At 35.5% G+C, this 24,560-nt stretch overlaps 2 protein-coding genes across 2 annotated transcripts; one reads left to right on the top strand and one right to left on the bottom strand.

Annotated features, from left to right (window-relative positions):
• Window positions 1–554: 554 nt before the first annotated feature.
• Window positions 555–21,597, bottom strand: LOC135690642 (bromodomain-containing protein 7). The gene is made up of 20 exons (XM_065208248.2): window positions 21,443–21,597; window positions 18,132–18,283; window positions 16,750–16,844; window positions 16,099–16,191; window positions 15,352–15,496; window positions 14,444–14,554; window positions 13,567–13,700; window positions 12,721–12,811; window positions 12,077–12,143; window positions 11,361–11,468; window positions 10,569–10,704; window positions 9,860–9,971; window positions 8,737–8,832; window positions 8,156–8,189; window positions 7,616–7,693; window positions 6,445–6,481; window positions 4,242–4,369; window positions 3,046–3,086; window positions 1,561–1,627; window positions 555–1,041 (listed from the first exon to the last, which is right to left on the bottom strand). Exons 1-20 carry the CDS (start codon window positions 21,507–21,509, stop codon window positions 965–967), a joined length of 1,869 nt encoding a protein of 622 aa, XP_065064320.1. The 5' UTR covers window positions 21,510–21,597; the 3' UTR covers window positions 555–964.
• On the top strand, window positions 21,597–23,776 carry LOC135690640 (U3 small nucleolar RNA-associated protein 4 homolog). The gene has a single exon (XM_065208246.2). It carries the CDS (start codon window positions 21,673–21,675, stop codon window positions 23,695–23,697), a length of 2,025 nt encoding a protein of 674 aa, XP_065064318.2. The 5' UTR covers window positions 21,597–21,672; the 3' UTR covers window positions 23,698–23,776.
• Window positions 23,777–24,560: the final 784 nt, after the last annotated feature.

Genomic DNA, 24,560 nt, shown 5'->3' with positions numbered 1-24,560 from the left:
GCTCTCACATGGCCCGTGCTTGATGCACATAAAATCTTTGTCTTCGGATCTGTTGTGACTGGAAGAGACATTGTGTGAATTTTGATTTGATGCGAAGTATTGAACGACCAATGAATAAAATGAAAATCTCTGTTTTTTGTCCAGTTTACTTATTTCAGCATCAGTGAAAATTTGGGGGGGGGGCTAAATTGAGAGTGGGGGCTAATTAAATTTTTCCTTCTGAAAATGGGGGCTAATAAGAGAGGGGGCGTAATTGAGAGGGGGGCTAAAAAGAGAATTTACGGTAATATCTTGGTAACATTCAAGCTGCAGTGGGATGCAGTCAGAGAGGTTTTCTTTCAAAACAGAAGTTTTAAATCATCTTGAGTGGAGGTCAAGCTGATCGAAACGTAGTCATAGATACTTTTTGAAATTTCTCACTGTTTCTTGCAATTAGACTATAACAGATTTCTACACTGCAAGCTCTGATAAGCCTCGATCTGGAAACGAGACTAACTGGCTACATGCATATAACAATGCAGGGCGAGGACAAATAAATGAAATACAACTCAAGATTACGCAAATTGTTTTTATAAAGTCAACTTCTTTGATATGGAATTGCTTTAAAGAAATTGCTCAAATAGAGATTTATACAGCATATAAACAATAATTAGCTGACTCTTACGAAACAAACAAAACGAAAAGCATTATCAACGGCTTCGATAACACTGTACATTACTGGATACTTTTCATCAGTCATTGAAGTTTAAATTAAACTGTAACTTTCCTGCTTTGCACAAAACATGCTAAAACGCAGTTTCGCATTTAGTATCTAACACCAGTCTGTTCATAAACTTCTCTATTCATTTTTAACTCCTTGGCGAGCATTCAATTAGGCCCTTAAAACTTTTTGAACACCCACTGACTAGATAATGTTCGTCCCGAACTTCAAGAGCATATCAGTTTATCTGCTGACTGCCAGATCTTATGACATCACATCATCCGCCTTCCCAATTGACTCTTTCAAGGAAATAGCTTCTGCGTTAGCATTTGTGTCTTTTCCTGTTTAGAGAAAAGAGATTGTTGATTTGCAAATGTCATGAATTTATCTACTTCATCCAAGTTTTTATATTTACGGGAGAATTAGGCCAAACTAGATAGTGGCAATGACTTTGCTTTAACTGTTTTTACTTATATTAATTAGAGTAACCTTTATATTTTGTAAGATCATTTGTATATGACCTTAAATATGACCTTAAGTATGACCTTTATATGACCTTAAGTATGACCTTTGTATGACCTTACAGATGACCTTTATATGACCTTAAAGATGATTTTACAGGTGACCTTTATATGACCCTAAAGATGACCTTCATATGACCTTAAAGATGACCTTTATATGACCTTAAAGATGACCATTATATGACCTTAAAGATGACCTTCATATGACCTTAAGTATGACCTTTATATGACCTTACAGGTGACCTTTATATGACCTTAAAGATGACCTTTATATGACCTTAAAGATGACTTTAGCATTACTTTTGAAAGAGTTAAGTGAGACTTTATATTAACCCTTACCTGCTGTTGTTCCTATCCCAAGAGCTGCTCTGACACTCTCCTGCGCAGCAACATCACCAGGGCGAACCTGCATAGCAAAATATGCAAAATAAATAAGAAAGTAAAAATCAACTATAACACCAATAAATGTGCCATATTATTGACGTTCCATGGCTTAAGCTGAAAATGAAATATAACCTTAAGGAATCACCACCTTAATTACAATACAATGCATTTGTTAAATTGCCTATCATCTCGTGCTGCATTATGACGCAAACAACAAAATTATCTCGAATACTGTTCTCGTAATCGTTTCGTTTCTCGAATTGCAGCCACGCTACAACAAAAAAACGCCCTCAAAAAGAGGCGGCAGGATTGTTGAAAAAACAACAAATAAAATGCATCCGCGAATAGAAGCTGCCCTCCAACAGAAGCCGGCCTCGAATTGATACTGAATTTATTTATTAGGACTCTCAGTTTTAAAACAGGATACCTAAATGCACGAGGCATTACAAGGTTAAAGTCTTACTGTCGCTATATAACGCCCACACTGAATTATTGGCTGCCAATAATTCACTTGACAAATCAAGCGCAAGAGCGCGGTATTCGAATTGCGCGGTGTTCTTTGATCTCTGAACAGTTCGATTCTAGAAATAAGAAATCGTATTCGGCAAGATTTACGTTGCTTGTTCAAAGGAAACGAAAGAGCAATATTTTAATTGTCGAGCGCGATGCCATCAAAGCAGAAATGGAGAATATTTACAACGTTTGCTTGATATTTTCGAAGAAATTCCTGACAAAGCTATCCAACAAGCCAATGATCATGATAGACCGCCCGAAGATAAAGCGAATGTCGAAAGTAGGTCTGTCGAAGGAATGCCAGCAATAGAGTATGTTAATGTTATTCACAACAACAGCAGTTGTGTCTGATTCTGACAGGTAGGTTTTATGACATACTTGTTGGGCCTAAATATTCGTTCGGGCTTACTTCTGCTTAATTGGTCAAATCCATCAGTTGCAATGTGTTCAGGCATGTTCCAGATTACGCGAAACAGTTTCCCTTCTATCAAAATTGCAATTTTTCTTCTTGAATGGGTTTTTTACACTGTCGGTAATTTGTATCAAACGAAAAAGCGCTTCTAATGTGACCGCCCATGAAGGTTTCTTGCAACAAATGATCAAAACGAGGCTATCAGGCAATTTATAGCGACAGTAAGACTTTAAGAAATAACACAAATGTTTCCTGTGATTATCGACTTTCAGACAAATAATGAGTGGTTTTATATTGCAGTGATCACTATTATAAATACCAAATTATTGTTCAACTCCTTTCGTTTTCAGTTATAATCATATCACTGTCGGAGTTTCCTAAATAAAAAGCAGCTGCACTTTTTACAGAAAAGTAAGAAGTACCGGCAGTTGCTATTCCAGAAAATTTTCATAATCATTCAGATTAACATTTTCCTGACATTAAACATTGCTATACTGAATATTAAATATAATCACCTTTTCTAAGATTTCTCTTATATTGCCAGTCAAAGCTTCCGCTGAAATGAAAACAATAGCACTGAAAAAATCTATTTGGCAATATTGTTCACGAAGTAAATCAGGGGAAATTACAATTTCACGTAAAAATACAAAATGGATCTGGACAAGAGTCGAATGAAGACGAGACCCGTGATTTGATCATACGAACGAAAGAGATACGCGGAGCTAAACTTTATCTCATAACATTGGATTCTCGTCGCCGTTTTGCTTTGTTTCTTAATTTTATCCTCGTATTTATATTATACTCATTGCAGTATTCACAGAATCCGGCGAACAGCTTATCCTGCAGTTCTTCCTTCTCACAAACGAGCTAAACTTTGCTTCCACATTAGCGGCTTTCGTCGTCGAAGGCCTCTTCAGCCAAATAAATTTATTCAATTTTGGTTTTTGCTGTACTTAATTTAGTAACAAGAACCAAAAGGGAAAAAACAAAAAAAGACGAATCAATTAAGCGACACTGCCACGTAACAATTTGTTGGGCTTTCATGTAGCCTCTGGAAACAGCCAGTGCACCGTAGTCTTCATGGAAAGTCGGGGAGAAAAAACACAAATGAAAACCAAACTCATTAAAAATAAACACAATTGTCTAAACAAATTCTGGCTCTTCACAGGTTTGAAGAATCTTTATGAAAAACGGGATTTTGCACTAGGCACCTGGGTGTGGTATCATTAATAATTTCATGATCCTATCGGCTTAATCGCCTCAAAAAACATCATACATCCCTTGATCAAGTATTTTAAATCACCATAATTTTCATCATATATATCACGTGTTAAACAAGATGACTATGATTGGCTATTGGCATTTGATTGCAAATATTTCTGTCTCTTATAACCGCACATAGTGCGATATTTGTCGTTCGTTCTCAGCCATCTCAGAAAGAGATATCCCACATGTTTGATATTTGAAATCTACCACCAACAATAAATGTTTTCGAACCTTCACTATCGCACACGAGCGACGTGACAATCACCAGGTCCAGCGAAAAAAATGGTCCCTACGTGCTCGATTATACCCCACAAACTACTAAAATTAAATGCCAAAAAAACAAAATAAAACGAAATGCTCTGAAATAATGAACAATAAATAATATGAAAGGATAAGAGTGAGCTGAAATTAATCGAAATTGGTCCAAGGTGTCACTAAAACTCACCAATATTCAGTTCTTGTTCTGACGGGACTTTCGCGTCGTTCGCTTGTTTCAACAGACGGTTGTCTTGAGCACTTTTCAAATTGTGAAGAAATTTTGCATTTTCGTCTAGCTTTGTTTGTAAGTGAGTCCTAGAAGAAACATTTACAATTTTCAGATTGATAGTGTTTGAGCTACAATATACTCTCGTTAAGTGGACCCCGGATAAGTAAGACGTCTGCTATGTAGTACAGACTTTCCTGGTCCCTTGAACTTGCTTACCCTATTCAAGCATTCGGATAAGTAGAACGCCTGCTAATTAGGACACCTTTGCTTGGTCCCTTGAGTGTCCCACTTAACGAGAGTATACTGTATTTCACGAAAGAAAGACAATTAGCTATAAAGTTGTTGTAGTGTATATGAATCAATAGTCAAATGTTTTATGCAGTCGACGAAAACAAAGAAAAGGCTATCGAAGACATATATAATTTCATTGCTAACATACGGTTATAAATATGTTAGCATGGGCTTACGTAAATCCTCGAATTAGCCTCGAAGGGGCTTATTTATTTTTTATATTTTTGGATGGGGGCTTATTCGAGGGGGGGGGGGCTTATACGGGGGGGGTCTTATAAAATTATTGAGACATTAAGAAGACATTATCAAAATACCTCGTTTATTTTAGTAGAAATTTCTTTATGAACATTGAATTAATTACTACCAAAAGTATGAATTTGTTGTGGTAATTCAATAAAACGCCATAGGCAACCTCAGATGGCAAAAATCATCAAATGGAGGGGTCCAAGCTGAGAATTTAAGGTAGCAGTGGGGGCTTATTCGAGGGGGGAGGCTTATTGACAATTAGTAGTTCTAGGATGGGGGCTTATTCGAGGGGGGGGGGGCTTTTTCGAGAGGGGGGGGGGCAATTCGAGGATTTACGGTATCGGCAAAGAAAGCACAATGCAGAGAACAGTGGAGATCCCTGACAGGCAACCTTCGGACTTTCGAGGACGATACAAACATAGACAGATTGTAATGTGGCTTGTCTTGAAAACAAGTAAATTATGACATGTCCACTTTGGATCTGTCGCCAAAAAAAGGCCCAATCGTAATATCAACACACTTTTAACAATTCCATTCTAATTAGTATTTTCAATCAAGGTATAAACTCCCAAATTTCATAAATAGGATAAAACTGAGATACACTATTTTAGGTTTTTCCTGTTGGTAAATAAACAAGTCTAAGCCACACGCAATCAACGAGAACCTGGATCAGAACATGCATATACAAAATTCATTCAGGGTACCTGGTTTAAAGGGGCAAACACAAAATATAACAAAACTCCTTCGATTCTTATTCTGTTCGATCAGACAACGATGTACAAAATAAAACAGTTGCAATAGATTTCAAAGATGTCTCGGGCCAAATGAACCGACCAAAGGCTTCAGAATCTTTAAAAACCCTACGGTTTTGGGGACAGCGCCAAATATTCTACTTGAGTGTCTTTCATTTTCAAGGTCCCACAAAAGCTAGGTTCTTACATGTACCGCTTGAAGTCCTGTGACGTAGTTATGCGGGTGGTGAAAATGCTTATGGATTGTCGACTTCAAAAGGTTTCCATAAGGACGCGACCTTTTAGAAATCGAGCTTTAGGTGCTTAAACAGATAATGCCTTAAAAAAAGTTGACTTGTGTTTATAATAAAAACCTGAGATTAAACTGTGCATTTGTTAAGAGTCAGTTTATGTTTTATCTTGGGCATCAAATATTGTATTGCAATCGAATGATAAACAATTTTAAGCTGCAAAATGAATCTGCTTTCGTCGTCAATGTTCTTAAAAGTGTAAGTACTATTTTCTTGGGCATTATCTGAATATATACCGTTAAATTTTACATCATCCTGAATAAGCTAGCGCCCAAATTCTAAACGCAAATTTCGACCGAAGCCATAAGAGAGACTTGAAGCTCCCTCCCTCCGGTACGATTTCTGCTAACGATATTCAGCGATAAATAAGCGAAAAGATCGCCTAATCTGATATTCATTAAGTTTTGTTCTTAATTTAAAGTTCTTAATATACAAATGACACAGGGTGGCTTCTGTGAAACATCGCTACCGTTACATCTTATAAACCTAAAATAAAAAATTTAATTTGCAAAGCCAAATGGCCTAAAAATTCCTTCCGCCTTGCCTTGTTATTCTTTGCCTTGAAAACTGCAAATAACTCACCTTTCAACTAATGTTTCACTCTTTTCTGGAGGAGCAACTAAAACATGAATGAATGAATGAAAGACATTTTTTCATTTTATTACGTATGAATAAGTGTCACCATAGGCAATAAAAATAAATAGACGTGAGCGGCAAACTGTCAATAACAACAGAAAATTCGTTTGAGGAGCGTTTGCGTTCGAATAGCAATGACTGATCGAAAAATCGTTTTCGTTATGTAGTTCACCCTTTGAAGTTCGTTAAAACACACGAAATATCAATAGGGTTAATGGTTCTGACTTATCGAATGGTTATGACTGATTAGCTGTTGGTTATTTTCATCAAATTACAAGAAATTTTCAGATTGTAGTTTTGACCCCCACCCTGACACACCCGTTTTGCCACACCCATATTCGCCGAATAACCGAATAGGAATATCCGAGGGTTTGGACAGCCCTACGTTTTAGGGCATCAACTTCTTGTGTGTCTATGATTGCTCAAAATACGCCCAAACAAAACAGCGTTACATCAGGAGGCGTTGCTATTTTGGCATTGATGAATTGACAAGGGTTAATGATCCACACAAATTATTTGCAGCGATGCCTACAAATTCCCTCAATGATATACGAAATACCTTATTACCGTATAATACACGAACAGATATGCGTAAGTTGTAAGATCCGGGGAATTCATTTATCCTATTCCTGTATAATTTGGACAGCGACATACTCAAAACAAAGGCCTATGCAGGAGTAGTCAACAGGTATTCCCCCGTAAAAGAGCCGAAGGACATAAGAACTAGCAGGTTGCCTTTCTTTCCTTGAGTATCTTGTGTGTAAGAGCCTTTTTCAGCCCGAGAAATCATATAGTTTCTATTCAAAGGGAATTGTGCCCTTAATCACCTATCACAAGATACGAGAATTGCCAGTCATCACTGATCCAGTTCAGAGTACATGCTTAGGAAAGGAACCTTGTGCAAGTAGTTTTGACCCTACGATTCCCGTATGAATGTTATGGGCTCTGTATAAACAAGGCTTATGAACAGCCTGACTCTAGAACAAAGTAGGGTAATCTTTGCGAGGATTTACAGAATGTATTGAAGTTGGCAATTTGGGTTCCTAGATATATCGACACAAAGAAAGTTTTGTGAGAATTTATGAATCTATAAAACTGGTATCTCGTGACAACTTACCGATATTCTTTAGGAATGAAACATCAATGCCATCCTTACTCAAAGTCATCAAGGAAGCTATGTCAATTTTGCTGGCGTCTGTTTGGGAGAAATATTTAAGTATAGCTGGTTGTCGTTCGTGAAGGACACAACGTTAATCATGACAAAAAATAGATGCTGCTGAATGACATAAATGGTACAGAAGACACTCAACGGAATGTCATGTGATTGATAACATTGGGGAGAGTGAAATTTCAAACTGAATGACACCCTAACTCTTGAAATTAAGTTCATATAAACATACCACTCATATATTTGAAAATAAAATAATTTCGAAATCCCCTATAATGTATATTGCAATGATTGTCTATCATATTTATAGTTCATTAATATATATATATATATATATATATATAAATATATATATATATATATATATTAAAATAACATATATATATATAATTATACAAACGTTACAATTCTATTATCGTTACTGGATGGTATCTGGAACATCAAGAAAAAAAATCATTAATGTAGAAAAAAGGAAGAAATTTTCAATACCAGTTTCTTTGTCACTCAAGGCATCTGGTGTATTCTAGAAAAAAACAAAATATCTTGAAATTGACCATTTGTTTGGAGAAAGGCAGTATATCAAAATACGTGATAAAATCAAAATTTAATGACAAAAAGTTAAAATAAATAAAGGGTCAATTAAATAAAAAGGAGAGAAAGAAACAAAACAAAGAAACCACTTTGGTAAAGTTTTATTAGGCTCTTTGATCAACTGGCAACGTATTAATAACTTTTAAAATAAATAAATTTTCACTCAATTTTTGGTTACAACATAAAAGAGTTGTAATTGAGTTGGAAAAGTCTAGGCATGGTACTAGAGTACTGCGACCCACATTCAGCATAAATCAATGCTTCAATTGGAGTTTCACTGTCTTCATTTTACATTTTGCTTTCTTGGTGAAATTTTTTCGCCGATTATGGTGCCCGTACAGTTTATATTCACAACATTCAAGAAATCAAAATAAGTAAGTCATTGGCAGAAAGATACTCGGGAAAATTAAAAATGATATAACTTGAATGAATGCGTTTTAGTGTTTCAAACAGGTTTAGCTCGATTATAAACTAAAAACCTTGCTCTCATTATTTCCAACGACCTCTTGCTGATTTGGCTTCCGATTTTCAGCGAGCTGCTTTGCAAGACTTTCCTGAATTTTTTGTTTTTCTTTCTGCAAAAACAAGAACAAGGTTACAAAACGTGCCTATATTTCATTACATAATATAGGCTATGCTTCTACATCTCTAATTGGTTGTTTTAAATCAAAGCAAACAACACTGGATATTGTAATTGACTAAAATTATAAAACATTTTCAGGTTATGCTATTACCATTTTTCATCCCTACAGGGAGTTGAATCTTCATAGCAACCCTGTGGCCATTCACAATTATCTCAAAGTCTGTTCGGAAAATAATGGTAGGCAAGCCAGCCAGGGAGGGTAAATATATACCAGGCGAGACACCCAGGAGGGTTTGCATGTTTATATTCACCGAGCTTTATTGTTGAAACAGGCTTTGATTACGGAAATAACAAAGAAAAAAAAAGAAACAAAGAAATTACAAAAAATAAAAAAAAAAAGCAACAAGAAAGAAACTGTCTGCCAGTAGGAAAGGTAGCGGCGATTCACCGAGATCGTTCCGATGCAGGAATATTACCATGTGATCCAATTCAATTTAATTTCAACTAAATTCAATTCAATTTTGCCACTGCTACTATAATAAATCAATTTTATTGAAAATTACTGTTTACCAGTCTGTCATAAAGTGTTCGATGCCGTGTAGGCAGAGCTGTACACGCTTTTGTTGTATATAACAGGGCGGTTCTAAGCTGCTACTCCATATGAGTTTCACGCTTAATGCGATCATCAGACAACAGAACAGTTTTACATAATGCAAATACTATATATAAACAACAATATTGCAATCACCAATAATTAGGAAAAAAGAATGTGATTTAGTAGAATTTAAGAAGGAGCTCTTTATGTAGTAAAACAAACGACTTAAGAACCACCTTTTCTAGATTTTAGTATCATGCCTGAGTAAAAAAAGCATAAAAAACGCAAATAAACATATGAAAAACTAATAACAACAACCCAAGGCCAAGTTAAGGAAAATTGGCTATTTGTTGAAATAAAAACAGTTCAATTAAACATAGTTTGAAATGAACACAGAACGTTTAATATGGCGTGACAAGCTAACCTGTTCTTGGCGTCGCAGCCATTTTGAGTGGCTTCCCTCGGTTAATGCATCCAGAAAACGGTCGACCAAATTTTGAGCAAACACACCAGAACCTTTTACGAATGACTGCAAACTGATAAATAGACAGGTTAATACCAAAGAATCAAATAAATAGAAAAATATTGTGAGAAATTTCATAAATAACACGATACAAACAGGATTACATCCTAAAAGGACTACATACGGTTTACAGGAATTCATACTGCAAACAACGCTAAACGTTTCAACACATATTGTAAGAAAATTGATTCTTATTTTCCTGAACTTACTGCTAAATTATTGATACGTGTTTGTCAAACTAAAAACATCTCATTATTGTTTACGTAGCGTATTGTTTTACCAATGTGGCTATTGTAAATTGACTTTCTAAGATATTCTCTTTTTCCAAGATAAAATAAGGAACTAGTATAAAATATTTCTCTTATTTTATCTTGGTTGTTCTGAATGCGCTTTCTCTAATCGAGGTCACAATAAATCAGTTCGAGAATTATGGCCTAAGGAATGATTAACGCGTATATTTTGCAAACAGGGGAGGAGAAAGGTGAGATACTGTGATCATTGATGGTTAAGCTTTAAAAAATATCTAAATTACTCTACCGAATAAAATTATTTTAATCAAACAATAAAAGATGCAAAAAATCAAGTTTTCACAGAAAAATAAAACAAGTACCTTTTTGCATAATGTACGCCAAGCTCACTTCCATACGTATCTGTCAGCACGTCTGACTCTTCTTTGGTGATGTTTGCTAATGACGAGTCATATGTAGGACCAAAAGAGCCATACGGGCCATAAGAAAGATACGCAACTGCAACGAAAAATAGCTTGATAAAAACGGCTGCTAATGGCCTTTTTAGATATATAACGGGTTGGCTTTCCATATCCTGCATTCAAATGAAAAATTGAATTTGCAATACGTTAGGTTGATTATGTATGACAGAGGACTATAATTTCAGTGTCTACAAGGCTACAAATTGTTGACAAATAGCCAAGTTTACAAATTGCAAAATTTACTAAACTGGTTTAAATACAGATAACAAGAGAGTGTGGGTTAGGGAGAGGGTGTGTGAGTTTTACAAAACGCACAAATAGGACGACAAATCTAGCAACATCTAAATTTTGGCACTTTCTATCACAGTTAGATCAATGGTTTTTGGACCAAACAGCCTTAAAAACAAGCTTACACCCATATCCTTGATTAAAAGTTCATTATCTCGTTGATTACAATCATAAATTTAACGCAGGTAAAATGCTGGTGAATAATGGCATATCCTGATAATCGTGAAATCTGCCAAAACTAAGACCACATGACGTTTGAAACTTAAAGCTTTGAGTCACATAGAAAAACCTTGACATAACTGAGACAGCATAATTGTTTGTAATACTATAAGAAAATAAATAAAGGCTTAATTATATTGAAAGTTTGTGAACACCGTCGCTTCAACAGAATGACGTCCATTGTACCTGGGATAACCTTGTTCCTTTTGTCATCTTTCACGGAACTCAACATCGATCCACCAGATGTGAGTTTTCCAGCGAGTTTACCAAGGTTTACATCGACTGAATTTGGGCCTAAAAGAAATTGCTGAAAATTAAACTAAATATTCTATGGCTGGATCCATAAATAAAGTTGACATTTGCAATAAAAATCTATTCAGATGTCATACTTGATGTTGCTTTCAAATTGCCTATAATGAATCCCAATCTCAAAATATATCCATGACAAAGAAAAAAACCTTAGTCTGTTAAATGATACTTCACCAAAGACGGTTAAGCGGTTAGCAGCGCCGGTGCTAGCTATATACGCGTGGATTTATCTTTGATACTAACTTTAAGACACCGTTTTGGTCCTTTCAGCACCTGAGTGTTATCAACAGGACCAGAGCAAACTGAAAAGGCTAAAGAAACAACGCGCGGAACTCCCTTCAACAATTTGCCGACAACATGCCCCTAGATGACGGTAGATCGGCTTAGCAATAATATCCTCGCCTTTAAACGTCACATTTTGACGTCACGACTTCTAGACCAATTCTTGTGACGTCACGACTTCGAGCGGACTATCATAATTCCCAGCATAAGTTCTAAACGATTCTCGTGTAATCATTCCGATCTTCTTCGATACATTTGAAATTAAAAGAGCAATCACACAAACAAAAAGAAACTTTCGCCCAAATAATCACCTGACAAATCTGGATTAAGGATTGCTAAAGAGGTATTTCCCTCCGGGTTTTTGCGCAGAAATCCAATCTAAAAACATGAGGAAGATGGAGAGAGGTATCAAATACAGTTAGCTTGAAATGAAAAAAAAATCATATTGCAGTAAAATTAATAGGGAATCAAGGTAATGAAGCCCGGTCTATAGTGAGAACAAAAGAACAACTGCAACAAACATGATATTTTGTTATCAGCCTTGCTTATGGTCAAAATTATTCTACTACGGGGTCGTTCAATTGTAACAATTGTGCTGGTGTGAGGTTTCAACTCTTTGCAGGTCATTAAATATTCCATTATATTTACCATTTTAAAAGAAACGAAGATATTTTCTAATAAAGTTTCAAATCAACAGCTCCATGGTTCAGCACTTCAAATCCTCCACATTTCTTAGAGACAAATTTCCGACCTTCTCTAAAAATCTTTAGCAATAGAAATTTAACAACACCATGGAATTATTCATAAATTAATTTTTTTTTTAATTTTTCAATTCTTTTTAACTTCTTAGTTTTTAGTTTTTAAATCTTTTCAGTTTTTTTTAAATTTTATCTAATTTTTCAATTTTTTAATCTACTTTATTACTAAGTTTAATACAAAATAATAAAAAATATACCTTGCTGTTATTGTATTTCTTGTTCAAGTCTTCAGCTGCTTTTCTCGACGCATTTAACACCTGTTCTGCTATTCTTTGATGCTCTGGCATCCTTTAAAAGAGAGATAAAACACAGGTAAGTACCCAGGGTAACAGAGCCTCAAGGAAAAATGAGGACAACGTATTGTAGACCGATGCGGTGGCAAAGAATGAGTGGATGCGGGGGAGAAGCGGAAAAAAGGCCTGGTCTGATGTCTGATATGACAATACACAGGTAAGCAGAAAAAAAAATTGGTCCTACAAAGAGCTACCCTAAACAGCCCCCATCAAAAAAGCTGCGGCCTCCCTTAAGATGAATCACTTAAACATTAAACTAGTAATGTTCCTGTATGAAAAGATAAAAATTACCCTTGAAGCCCATCTATAACCAGAGTTCAAATGACAGAGAAACCTTATCAGGGAACCAAGATAAGATCCTTTTTGCACATATAAAAAGGGGTACGCTCTTCATATTTGTAAATCTAGAATGGCATACCTTAAAAGGTTTCAAAAAATAAACAATTCACGCAAAAGGGAATTTCAATAAAAATGGAATGTTAAGATAGAGATAATGAAATATAAATGAATAATAAGCAATCTTCAACTGGCTCTTAGAAAAAAGTAATTACTGAAGTTTTCAACTCATCCATCTCACCACAAAATCTCTTTATAACAACTCTCTATCTCTCCTATTCATAAAATCATCTTACTTAATAAAATTCATAAAATCTCTTTATAAAATCTCTTTCAACTCCTCAATATCCTCATAAAATCTCTTTATAACACATATGATACGAGTAAAATCAAAAATAGTTGAGATATGCACACCTTTTCTCTGCAATTTTCCTCATGCTAATACTGAACTCCTCATCGTCCAAAATATCGACATCAACATCAACATCGTCAATACCAATATCATCGACTATAATTCCGATCGACCTTTTCATTTTTCTTAGTTTGTCCTGAAAAATATCACATACACAATGGCTAAACGCACTGGGCAATGACAAAAGGGCCTAGCACTGATCGTGCTGCAGTGTTATTTGTGGGCCTGACACTGATCGCATGAACTCGCCTCGTACTGATTCACAAAACAGCTTTCGTCAAAAGTATGTTTCAGCAATGGATGCTGATATCACATGAAACTAGATAGAGGTGGGCCATTTACCATGACACAATGCCTTTTATGAAACTTTGTTTTTGCCAGTCGGTTGAGAACAGGTTTGACAACTACATAACTTTGTTAGATCCTTAATGAAGTTATCCTTTTATAACTGAAATGTGTACGCGTTCATATCACACAATATTTGGAAGTCAATTACTTACTTCTAAAGCCTAATGGTAGACAGAGACAAATTTATTAATTACAAAGCAAATGGCCAATTCTGCCTTCAGAAAGAAAGTTGCATTGTTAAAGCGCTTTTGACGCTCTCAAATTTGTTTCGAGTATAAAAAAATTATGCTACGAGTTCCAAAATTGTAGAAAGTCCATCGCTTAAACTTACAATAGCCTACACGACACTAACTTTATGAAATACACTGTTTAACGCTGAATTTTGTTAACAATATGAGTTCTTATTTACTAACGACTACCCCTTAAAAATGTCATTTATACTACAGAAGAGAATTATCGTAGAGTGCACTTGAGCCTGTGAAATGCTATCTTCTACTTTTCCGTTAATTTAAAAAATTTAGGTATACATACCTCACTGAGGGCTCTGGTGCCTAAATTCAGCAATTTCTCGGCCGATTTGTAGTAGATCGTATCCGGAGCATTGTAAAGCATTGCATTTTTGCACATGAGAATAAAATCGTCCTGGAACAAATCATAAATAGCGTTTGAAAGTAGCGCAGAACTTTTTTGCATTTGGAAGCCCTATCATAGACTGTGTGTTGGGCGCGTGGAAGCTTACTGGCATGGATTCCTTGAAAAGTCGCTAAAACCAATGCGGTATGCTGAAAGCCCCAAACAGAAAACAAATGCTTTTCCTCAACTTTCCTCCAGATAAAATTTGCCTTCCGAAAAATTTCACTTTTATCTTTGAACAAAAGTTTTTTGGAGACGGAATCTGCATGAAATGATCTATGGTTTGGTATTTAAAGTTCAAGAAAAGTTCAAGAACAACAGTAAATTCCTTTCACTTTATATACAATAGGCCTACCTCAAAACTACTGCACCGACAAGCTACAAACTACAGCCATGTAACTGTAATGATTTCTGGACACTGAGTCAATTTTTCTAACAATAAAGGTAACTATTCAATACTTTTATCCACATTTCCAGAATCTCTATGAACAGATATTTAAACTAACTGAGAAGCTTGAGCATTATACCACAACTGGAATGAAGACATGCACTTACTGTGCTTGGATATACCGGCTTTTGTTAAGACTGAACCATATGTCGTTCAATTCAGTCGACAAAAAAGCAGCCACTGATGAAATTTATTTCTTGTCCCTTCAACTATTCAGCAAACTGCTTGATATGGCTTTCTGTTTAAAGCGCCATTTATCAGAGACAATGATACGCAAGCTACATTAAAGAAATCATTAAAGAAAGAAAATTAATTCAAGTTTCTGTAACAGCAGCGATAGCATATATAAGAAATTTACCCTAAGAGCTTCCAATGAAGTGTATTGTAGATTCTCAATTTTATATAGCATTGTGCTGAAATCCATGGGATTTGTGACAACCTGTGAGTAGTTTGGTGCAATTGCATCTGTGACAGGGAACGCAAATATGCCATATATATCTTTCCTGCAGAAATACAAAATAACGAAATAAGAAAATAAATTATCCCTGCCATATTAGAGTTGAAAACTTATTATGTATTATTTTATGTTAGCTGCAATTTGTGAGGAAAAGCATCTTTGCTTCTATCACAACAAAATTTGCCTTGAGCTAAATTCCTCAGCAATAATAAACTTGGTTAGCTTCCCATACATTCGCACAATAGCTTGAAAAAAGCATCGATTACGTATGAATCAAGGGGTCAGCAAGATGGAGGCAGGGGGCCTTGGCCCCGCAATATTCTAGAGGGTCCCCAAACCAAAACATTTGCAGATCGTACTAAGTTCGAAAATGCGGATATGTTGCTTCTTGACCCTCCCTTCCATGACCGTTTTGGTTTGTACATGTTTGTGCATTACCTCTATGTTATTCCTAATATAGTCATTTCTATATGTTTGCAATTTGCCGCCCCCTAATGTCAAATCAAAAGGACCTCCATGGTATGAACAGGGTCCCCTTCCGCTAATTTCTTTTTCTGTGCCAAAACTCATAACAAAATACCACATCTTGCTCACTCATGGCATAATATGTAACGAGGATAATATAAATTAATTTTTTACATTTATTACCTTTGTAAGGTCCGGTGTAGATTTTCCAAACAAAGCTGTAAAGGAGTCAGCCGTTTTTCGCCATTAGCGTCAACAGGGGGAGGAGAAGGTTCTCTGAGAGAAAACAAAATTGAATTAAGCGAATACTGAAAATAAGTAAAAATTCCATTCAAAGACCAGGGATGTCATAATTCCCAGACCAGAGAGCACGTTCCGCAAATTTCAGAAAAATGGCTCTTTTTAAGAAATGTCCTCCTAAGAACTCTCAGAAAACTGCCTCTTTTCTGGCAAAATATTGTCCCTTGCTACCTATGCTTTTCAAACCATTAAAGATTTCGACGTCCCTGACTTAGACTACAGTTAAAAGTCAAAAATAACATCAGCAAAGATTTCCTAAGCTACCGTTTTTCTTTAATGGGTATTCTTAAACTATCACCTGCTAAGAATAGACACGAATACATCTGCTACCCCCTTCTTACTTTCTGCTACGATTGTTTCTAATATTAGTAAAACGCAACAAAAATTTTCAATTTTGATGCTATAATTGTTGATACGCGGAAGAAAATAAATTCTTGTCCACAAGATCAATTAAGATGCAGCCTGAAAAATGACTACCTAAACAACTTCTAGTCCCTGTGATACTTTCCGTATATATCAAACGTTTTCTGTTACCTTGGCATTTCTGGCACTTTTATGTGGAGTTTCTTTATTGGTGGCTCGCTTTCTTCATCTTCCCTTGCTCGTTCTCTTTTCTTACTTCTTTTACCCTACAAACAGAATTTGAGAAATAATAATTAAAATTTATAAATCAAACATTGATAAAACACAACTTTGATTTCGATAGCTCTGACAATTTACCAATACCAAAGAGGCAAACAAGCTAAATGGGTTGGTGTCAAAGTGACCGATTCTGTAAAGGAAAAAATGCAGTGAAGAGAAGTGCAGTGAATCTATAAATCTCGATGCCGTTTAGAGATGAGTAGAAATGCTTGACGATGGCATTACGCATGAAACTCGTTGTTACAACTTAGACGAACCACCAAAGTGAAATTTCTTTTTTATACAACAACTAAATGTTTAATGCAACCTTTGAACACATTTCTTCCATCAACGGAAATTCGCAAAGACCAGCAGGTTTTTCTCTTATTTCTCTTTTCTGCTTATTTTTAAGGTAAAGGCTTACACATTTGCTGCTGTGTAAAAACACACGAAAAATAGGTAAATCTTTTTTAAAATGGAGTGCAATCTTACAGTGCAATCTCAGATTGGCTATGCTTATAGTTCAATGCAGACTTATCAGAGCTTTTGAATTCTTGACGGGAACCACAAATCAGCCCCACCCAAGCCAACTTGAAAAAGGGGCGAAATATAAACACAAATATGCAGTTTAAACAGAAAAATTGATCAATTGTGAAAATGCAAACAATGAAAAGGCTGAATTACATCGATTTACTTCCATACACTTTGGCACGCAATAACTGATGTATTTTCATTGGTTTTCTTTTGAAAACGACAGCACTGAGTTCAACTCTAGCTCAACCAAAGCTTCATACTCTGCTTATTCGACTTGTTGAGTATGACCTTTTTGACCAAGAGAAAAGATTCTTGGTCAGCAATTCATGTTTGACATTTGTTTGAGTCTTCTTGCTTAGTCAAATAAATTTGTACTGTTAGGCCATATTCCCTTGAAATTCCTGGTGACAAACACTACACCAAATCTTTATTATATCAATTTCACTGTCTACATATTTTTTTGTTTCAGCATTGCAAAAGACATTAACATTATTAGCTTTCCATGATCTTTCTTTGTAAAATAAATACTGAGTTAGAAAATTAGGCTGATTTTCTGTGATTTGTAAGTTGCTGGTGCCATTTCTAGAAATGGACCACAAAAATATGACCACTGTCACTGCTACTATGTCACAAAAAGGCAATTTTCACAAAATGAAAACTTCTTCCTAGACTCACAAGTGTTGCTCTTGTACAGATCTCACTGAGTTGTGGACCCTGAAGAAATTTTGAAATTCAACAATAATATTTTAACTTTATGCTACCTCATCATGTTTATGTTTGTGCTTTTTTTCTTTCTTTTTCTTCTTCTTGTGTTTCTCTCTTCTATGTTCATCAGAGCTCACAGGCGACTCATCAATAGTCGTTTCTTCCTTCTGAACCTTTAGCACTAGCCTCAGCCTTTCTTCTTTAACAACTGAAAGAAGAGTGGGCATTTAAAGACAGACAGGCACATTGAAACCAGTTCAGGTGATAAACAAAGATAAACAAAGAAAACATATCCTTCTATCTAAATCTTCATATGTATCAATATAGAAAGGCCACTTTCCTTTCTGTTCTGGAAGCAAAACTCTTAAATCGCAACGTAATAAAAATATATAACATCTTTTACAAATTAACATGTTTTCTTAATAATTGTTTTAATGTCAAGGACTAAACAATTAAGAAGGAGTGTCAAGGGCAATGTTGCATGAATTTTGCCATAAAACTTCCAGCAACTAAGATTTGCTGGCGGTTTGCTGTTAACTAACACAGCTGTAAAGCTTTCAGAGCATAGCTTTGGAGATAAATATTTTGCAAAGAAAATTTGCAAATTTATTTCATGCAGAGTGTTCAGCAATCAATAGTTCTTAAATAGACATATAAATTATTAAAGATTCTGTATGTTAGATATAAAGAAAAAGTTTGACACAATATCTTAACCTGCAACAGTTTAAAAATCAAGATAGCCCCTAGTGAATGGAAAAACTGGAGTTCCTGCATCCAGCTTGCAAGCTATTTCCATATTTTTTGCTGCCTACTTGAAATATAAACCCTCTGCTGGCAGAGAAGCTTGGATAAGAATCTCATTTATTTCTTCAAGTTTATCCATTTATAAAATATGAATTTACAATTAGGGTTAAGCAGGGTCAGGGTAGGATTATATACCCCTGATTTGTTGCAAAGATTTGCTTTGCCCCAAAGCAAAAATAATGTAAATATGTTTTTCAGGTTGCCCTTTAGTAGGCAGTGCATCAGTTATAATTATTACTAACAGATGTTGTTTTCACCTATGATTGACAAAAACTGATTGCCATTGAGTGAAGATGGTTTAGGTTGTTGATCTAAACAAGACTAGGAAATCTAGCATTTTTCAACAAAATCTCAGATGTGCCAAAGGCTCTTTAACAAAAGTGCCATTCGGGAAATTGGTCAGATTTTCTTCCAGTATAAGTAGAAAGTGCCATACAAAGTTTGTCAGAATATATTTGAAATGGAATGAGCTTCATGAAGCTCAACTATCAACTGAAGGATAAATTGGTCAGATTCACTAGAGAATAAAACTAAGCAAAGATAAGTGATAGCAGCTCAGACCAGACAATCCAGACCTAAATTACCCAAAAAAGAAACTGTGCTTGTAAAAAGCACAAAAACAGTCCAGGTCAGGTGCATCAAATTTCTGTGATCAATTGCACAACAGACAAAATGTTAATTCTCCTAGCCCCTCTTTGATTCATGAACATACACTTCCCTCACGAAAGTACCCGGACAGTTCGAAGATCGATTGCGCTTTCAGACAAAAACAAATATTAGGCTGGCGATAACCACTTTTTAACTTAGTGATAATAATTTTTTGAGAAAACCTTCCAAAATAAACCAGAACATCAAAAGGCTGCAAAACTTCTGCGCTTTTTATCTGTTATAATTTTTTGTTAAAATGAGAAACCTTTGCGCTAAAAGCCTTATGCAAATCAACTGATGTCAAATAAGCAGAGAACAGCAAAGTCAGGTGGCAAGAAGTCAAGTTCAAATTGACAAATGAAACAATGTAATTTTTTTACAAATTCGTTCTAGAGAAACAAATATTTTCAAAAAAAGAGAAATGCAACGGGTTTACTCTCAGTTGAGAGAAATATTTGCATGGAGATGCCACCAATCGATTATAAAACATGGATGACATTTGGTAACATTTTACCGGTCGGTACATGGGGAAAATTAACAATTCTTTATCATTTTACTTGCAATATTTATCAACAGCTTTTAAAAGCTTAATTATTTATGAACATTTAATGCAATTTTGCGTAATGATGCAAATTTGGTTAGGGCGGAACGCTCAGACGTTGGTGTCACGAGAGCTCTTACTCTTTTTGACCGTGAAAATTTTTGTAGACTTCTTGTTTTTCAATTTTTTTGGCATATCATGAAAGCGGCAGTCCTTGTCCATCCAATGGTACTAGCAAATTAATAATAGCTTTTTTCCCATCATTGTGATAAAAAATTATTTCTAGACACTACTCAGAAGTCAATTCTTTTGTTACGGTCACTACCATCTTGAGAAAAAACCCTCACAGAGTTTGCTTACATATCAATAAGATTAGTTTCTTTCGAAGAATAAATAGATTAAACGCCAAAGAAACTTCAAGAAATAATTTGAGGAAATTGATAAAAACGTTTTCATGAAAACTGACTTTGAAATTTGTCTATCAACAGATTCACAACTAAATTCAAAACTGTCTGGGTACTTTCGTGAGGGGAGTGTATTAGTAGAACTGGATACATAGCCACTTTTGAAAATTTTTCCATCCTTTCAAAAACAAACAACTCCTTTGACTTGCTCATTTAGAGCCTTATTGATCTTTTTATTACTTTCCATAAGGTGACTCTAGCTTGACTCAAAACGTATTACATGATTTCTGTCTACTGATTATGTCAAATTGAGTTTGTTACACCCAGATTTGTAACTGGAGTGTCTCACTTTTGATAATGTCAAACTGATTCTGTCACTGTAACTGAAATGTATCGCTGAATTTGTAAATTTTATTATGGATTAGTTGTTCAATCCAATTGGATTAAATATGCTGAAATAGAAAATAAAATTGTCTCTCCTTATCACTGTACTGGTTATCTTTTCTATTGTCAAGCTGCGTTTTCCAATATCTGCATCCATGGCCACTCTTGCCTTGGCATATTTTCCAGTCTGGGTTTTGGATCTTGTATGTTGGTCAGTGTATACCTATTCTTAAGCTGCCTTTGTTGTTAAGATTGTAATTTTACGAAATTTAACTATCTGATGCATTCAACTAGGTTATTTACGTGTGGACCTGTTGAATTTATCATTTTAATGAAAGTTTGTCAAATAATTACCAAATAAATTGATTATATCAAGGAAAAGAAACAGGATCAGTTTGAAAAAAGTTTTCCCTTTGATAGAAAACGAAAAAGAAAGTGGCTAAAACCAATAGTTGAATGGTTAGGTTTTTTATCGATTTGTGTTCGAGTTTCGGAGAGGCAAGGGCGCCCCGTTAGGGAACCTCGTAAAAATTTTGGATTGTCATGGTGGGGAACCGGCATTTCAGGCGAAATAATTAAAACTCACCTTCTTCTTCGACGGGGTCTTCTTCAAAGTGCTTTTTACTTTTGTGCTTTTTGTGCTTCTTCCCCATGTTTAAAACCTTGAATGTCTTTTGTTTCAACAAAGACTAACTGTTCAAAAATAGAGCAACCCTTTCATAAAAGCCTCGTAATAATTATCAACAACGAGGCCAGCCAGGAGACCTACCAAGCACGAGGTGGTTCACCATCTTTTCTTCTGGAAAAAAATCAAGCATGACTGAATATAAAGTCCACCGTATAAATTTTGTTGAGACTGATCCACAGGCAGTAAACTGCATAGCCGTAGAGGATTCACTTTCAGGAAGATTTGCGGTTTGTAGGGAAGATGGTACTATTGAAATATGGAATAGTGGATGTGGGTCTTCTAAGTTTTGGAGTGTTGATTTTGTTATCCCAAGTAAAATTGGGCGTTCAATAGACAGTGCTACATGGTGCAATGGCAGATTTTTTACATCAGGGCTTGAGGGAACTGTCACTGAATGGGATTTAGGACGTCTAACGGAGAAGACTGTTGTTGATGCCTGTGGAGGGCCTGTTTGGTGCTTGGCTCGTAGTCCCGACAAAACTCAACTTGCCGCAGGATGTGAGGATGGATCGGTCCGATTGTTTGACATCAAGAATGATGGGCTCTTTTTAGAGACTTCGCTTGATAAACAAGAGTTTAGAGTCCTTTCCTTGGCATGGAGCCACTGTGGCAATGTAATTGTCACAGGCAGTACGGACAGCACGATTCGTGTTTACGACGTACGCACAAAGCGCATTACGTCACGAATATCAACAGACAACCAGCGTCAGAGAAACACAAAGATCTGGTCAATGGCTCTGACAAAAGATATGACAATCATAACCGGAAACTCTATAGGTCAGACACAGTTTTGGGATCTTGAAACTTGTACACTGTTAAAAAGTTTCCAGGCCCACGAAGCTGATGTGCTGACCCTTTGTGTGACACCTAGTGAAGATGCAGTGTACTCCTGTGGTATCGATAGTAGAGTTGTGGAGTTCAAATACATCACAGAACAAAGTAGAAGCCGTCAAGAATGGAGTTTGACAAAGAAACTGAATCGATCTGTCAATCATGACATCCGTTCATTGTGTTTGATTGGAGAGGACATTCCAATACTTATTGCTGCAGGAGTTGATCCAAGAATTACAAAGTTCAATATCACCAAAAAAGAGGTTCGGTATAACTACCTAGAAGTGTTTCCAAGGAGTCCGCCATTTAGTTTTGCAAAGGATGCTAGTATTCTGCTGTTTTATGATAAGAATATAATTCATCTTTGGAAATTACCATGTTTATCAGGCACTACAAATGGGTCATCTTCAATTCCTCACAAGCTTCTTGAGCTGACATCATGCAGGGATGATTATATAGTTTGTGCAGACATATCATCTAATGGAAGCATGGTTGCTTATGCAGACAGGCATATGGTATCAGTATTCAGTATCAGTGAAAGCACAGTTGATGGAATTCCACAAATAAGTGTGAAGAAAGTCAAAATACCACAAAAATATCTTAAAGAAACACAAAAGCTGAAATTAACATCAGATGCTTCAAAACTTGTTTTTGCCTCATCGACAAGAATTGGAATCATGGCACTAGACAGCGATGATATGCCTGTTAACTTTGTTGATATTGACCATGAAATTACTTTGCCATGGAGATTATTAGAGATTGATTCATCCGGAAGTCACATTGCATGTGTTGATGAAAGCAAGGAAATTTCCATTTACTCTACAAAAGAGTGTAGGCTTATTTCGAAAGTCCCAAAGCTAGTATGCTGTCCAATGGCAATAAAATTTCAACCAGGCACCACTTTCTTAACTTTTGTGTGCACCAAAAAAGATCTTCATCGGTATGATTTTTGTGCAGAAAAATTTGATCATTGGTGTATCAGGCTTAGTGGAGCAGGCATCTTGTATAACTTGCCAAAAGTATCTGGAAGGTTTATCAACATCGTTTTTGATACGAAAGATTCAAGTATCATCTTTGTTCAAAGTGATCAAGGATTTGTAAAGATAAAGATTGGAGGCAAAGTTCCACATTTTGCAAAGATAGGGATGAAGAGAAGATATGAGGATCTTTCAGGAACATGTGTCTCTGCATCAACTAGATATTCAACAATTTTGTATCTTGATATTACAAAGTTAAATGCACTGGTAGTTGTAGAACAACCACTGGATGCTGTTTTGAATAGCTTGCCACCAGCTTTGAAGCTGAAGCAATTTGGGACATGAAAATGAATTACAATAATTGTGACTCCCTATGTTTTATGATGTGCAGTAAAAATATTATTCTCAACAGTTCCCATCATAATTTGTTTTCTTCTTTCATTTTGAGGGTTTATGCACATATATTGAGTTGTTTGTTATCTTTTAAATGTTTCAATGGCATTGGGTGGCACAGAGGCGGTTAACTTACTACTCCATTTGATATTTCAACTCGCTACATAACAAATAACAACTTGTCCTAATGTAACATTGTATGCATATCATCCAAATTAAAAAATTCAAGATTTTTTATTTCATCAATTTACCACTGTTGAATACAAAAAAGATACAGTGTAACTATTTAAATTTCATTATTTCCGTAAAATTCTAAGTTGTAAAGAATTAGGTCTACTAGGTCTTGGTCAGTCATAAATTTCAACTTTGCCTAATTTTGACCTTTCCATTAAACATTTCCTTGTACCTCACAGGTATCCCTAATAAGAAAACAGTGCCCTTGACCAGTATTGTCTATATGTGGCTAACTGACAAAATGTTGAATTTTTTATGTAGCAATCAATTTTTGCAAAGCTATCAAATCAGTAAAACTCCAATCCTAAACGAAACCAGAAATTTACTTTTAATTTTTCATTTTTGCTGTCAAACTATTTCTCCTCTGTTCCAAACAACAATGTTAATTGTTTCACTCCAAACCGCATAGCAGCTTTCAGAAGTCATTCTGTTACTGCAAAGCATTTTACAAATTTGACTTCCTCTATGCACAGGAGATTTCACAATGTTATCATGTGTAAAGAAAATAATATACAGGTCTTGGAAACTTTTTAAAAGTTTTGGAAACTTCTATTGTATGGTCTGCAAAATCTTCTCTAGAT

Source organism: Rhopilema esculentum, chromosome 4 (assembly GCF_057945365.1).
Source record: "Rhopilema esculentum isolate cy_ngs chromosome 4, ASM5794536v1, whole genome shotgun sequence".
Classification (NCBI taxonomy): Eukaryota; Metazoa; Cnidaria; class Scyphozoa; order Rhizostomeae; family Rhizostomatidae; genus Rhopilema; species Rhopilema esculentum.
Note: the sequence above shows the minus strand (reverse complement) of the source record. Positions and strands in the feature narration are given on the sequence as shown.

Excerpts from the sequence above, each read along its gene's own strand:
- LOC135690640 (XM_065208246.2), top strand. The coding sequence starts at position 21,673 with ATGACTGAATATAAAGTCCACCGTATAAATTTTGTTGAGACTGATCCA.
- LOC135690642 (XM_065208248.2), bottom strand. The coding sequence starts at position 21,509 with ATGGGGAAGAAGCACAAAAAGCACAAAAGTAAAAAGCACTTTGAAGAA. Across the intron at positions 16,845-18,131 it reads ACAAACATAAACATGATGAG|GGTAAAAGAAGTAAGAAAAG; the intron begins GTAGCATAAAGT and ends TTCTGTTTGTAG. Across the intron at positions 3,087-4,241 it reads AGAACAAGAACTGAATATTG|CGGAAGCTTTGACTGGCAAT; the intron begins GTGAGTTTTAGT and ends TTTTCATTTCAG.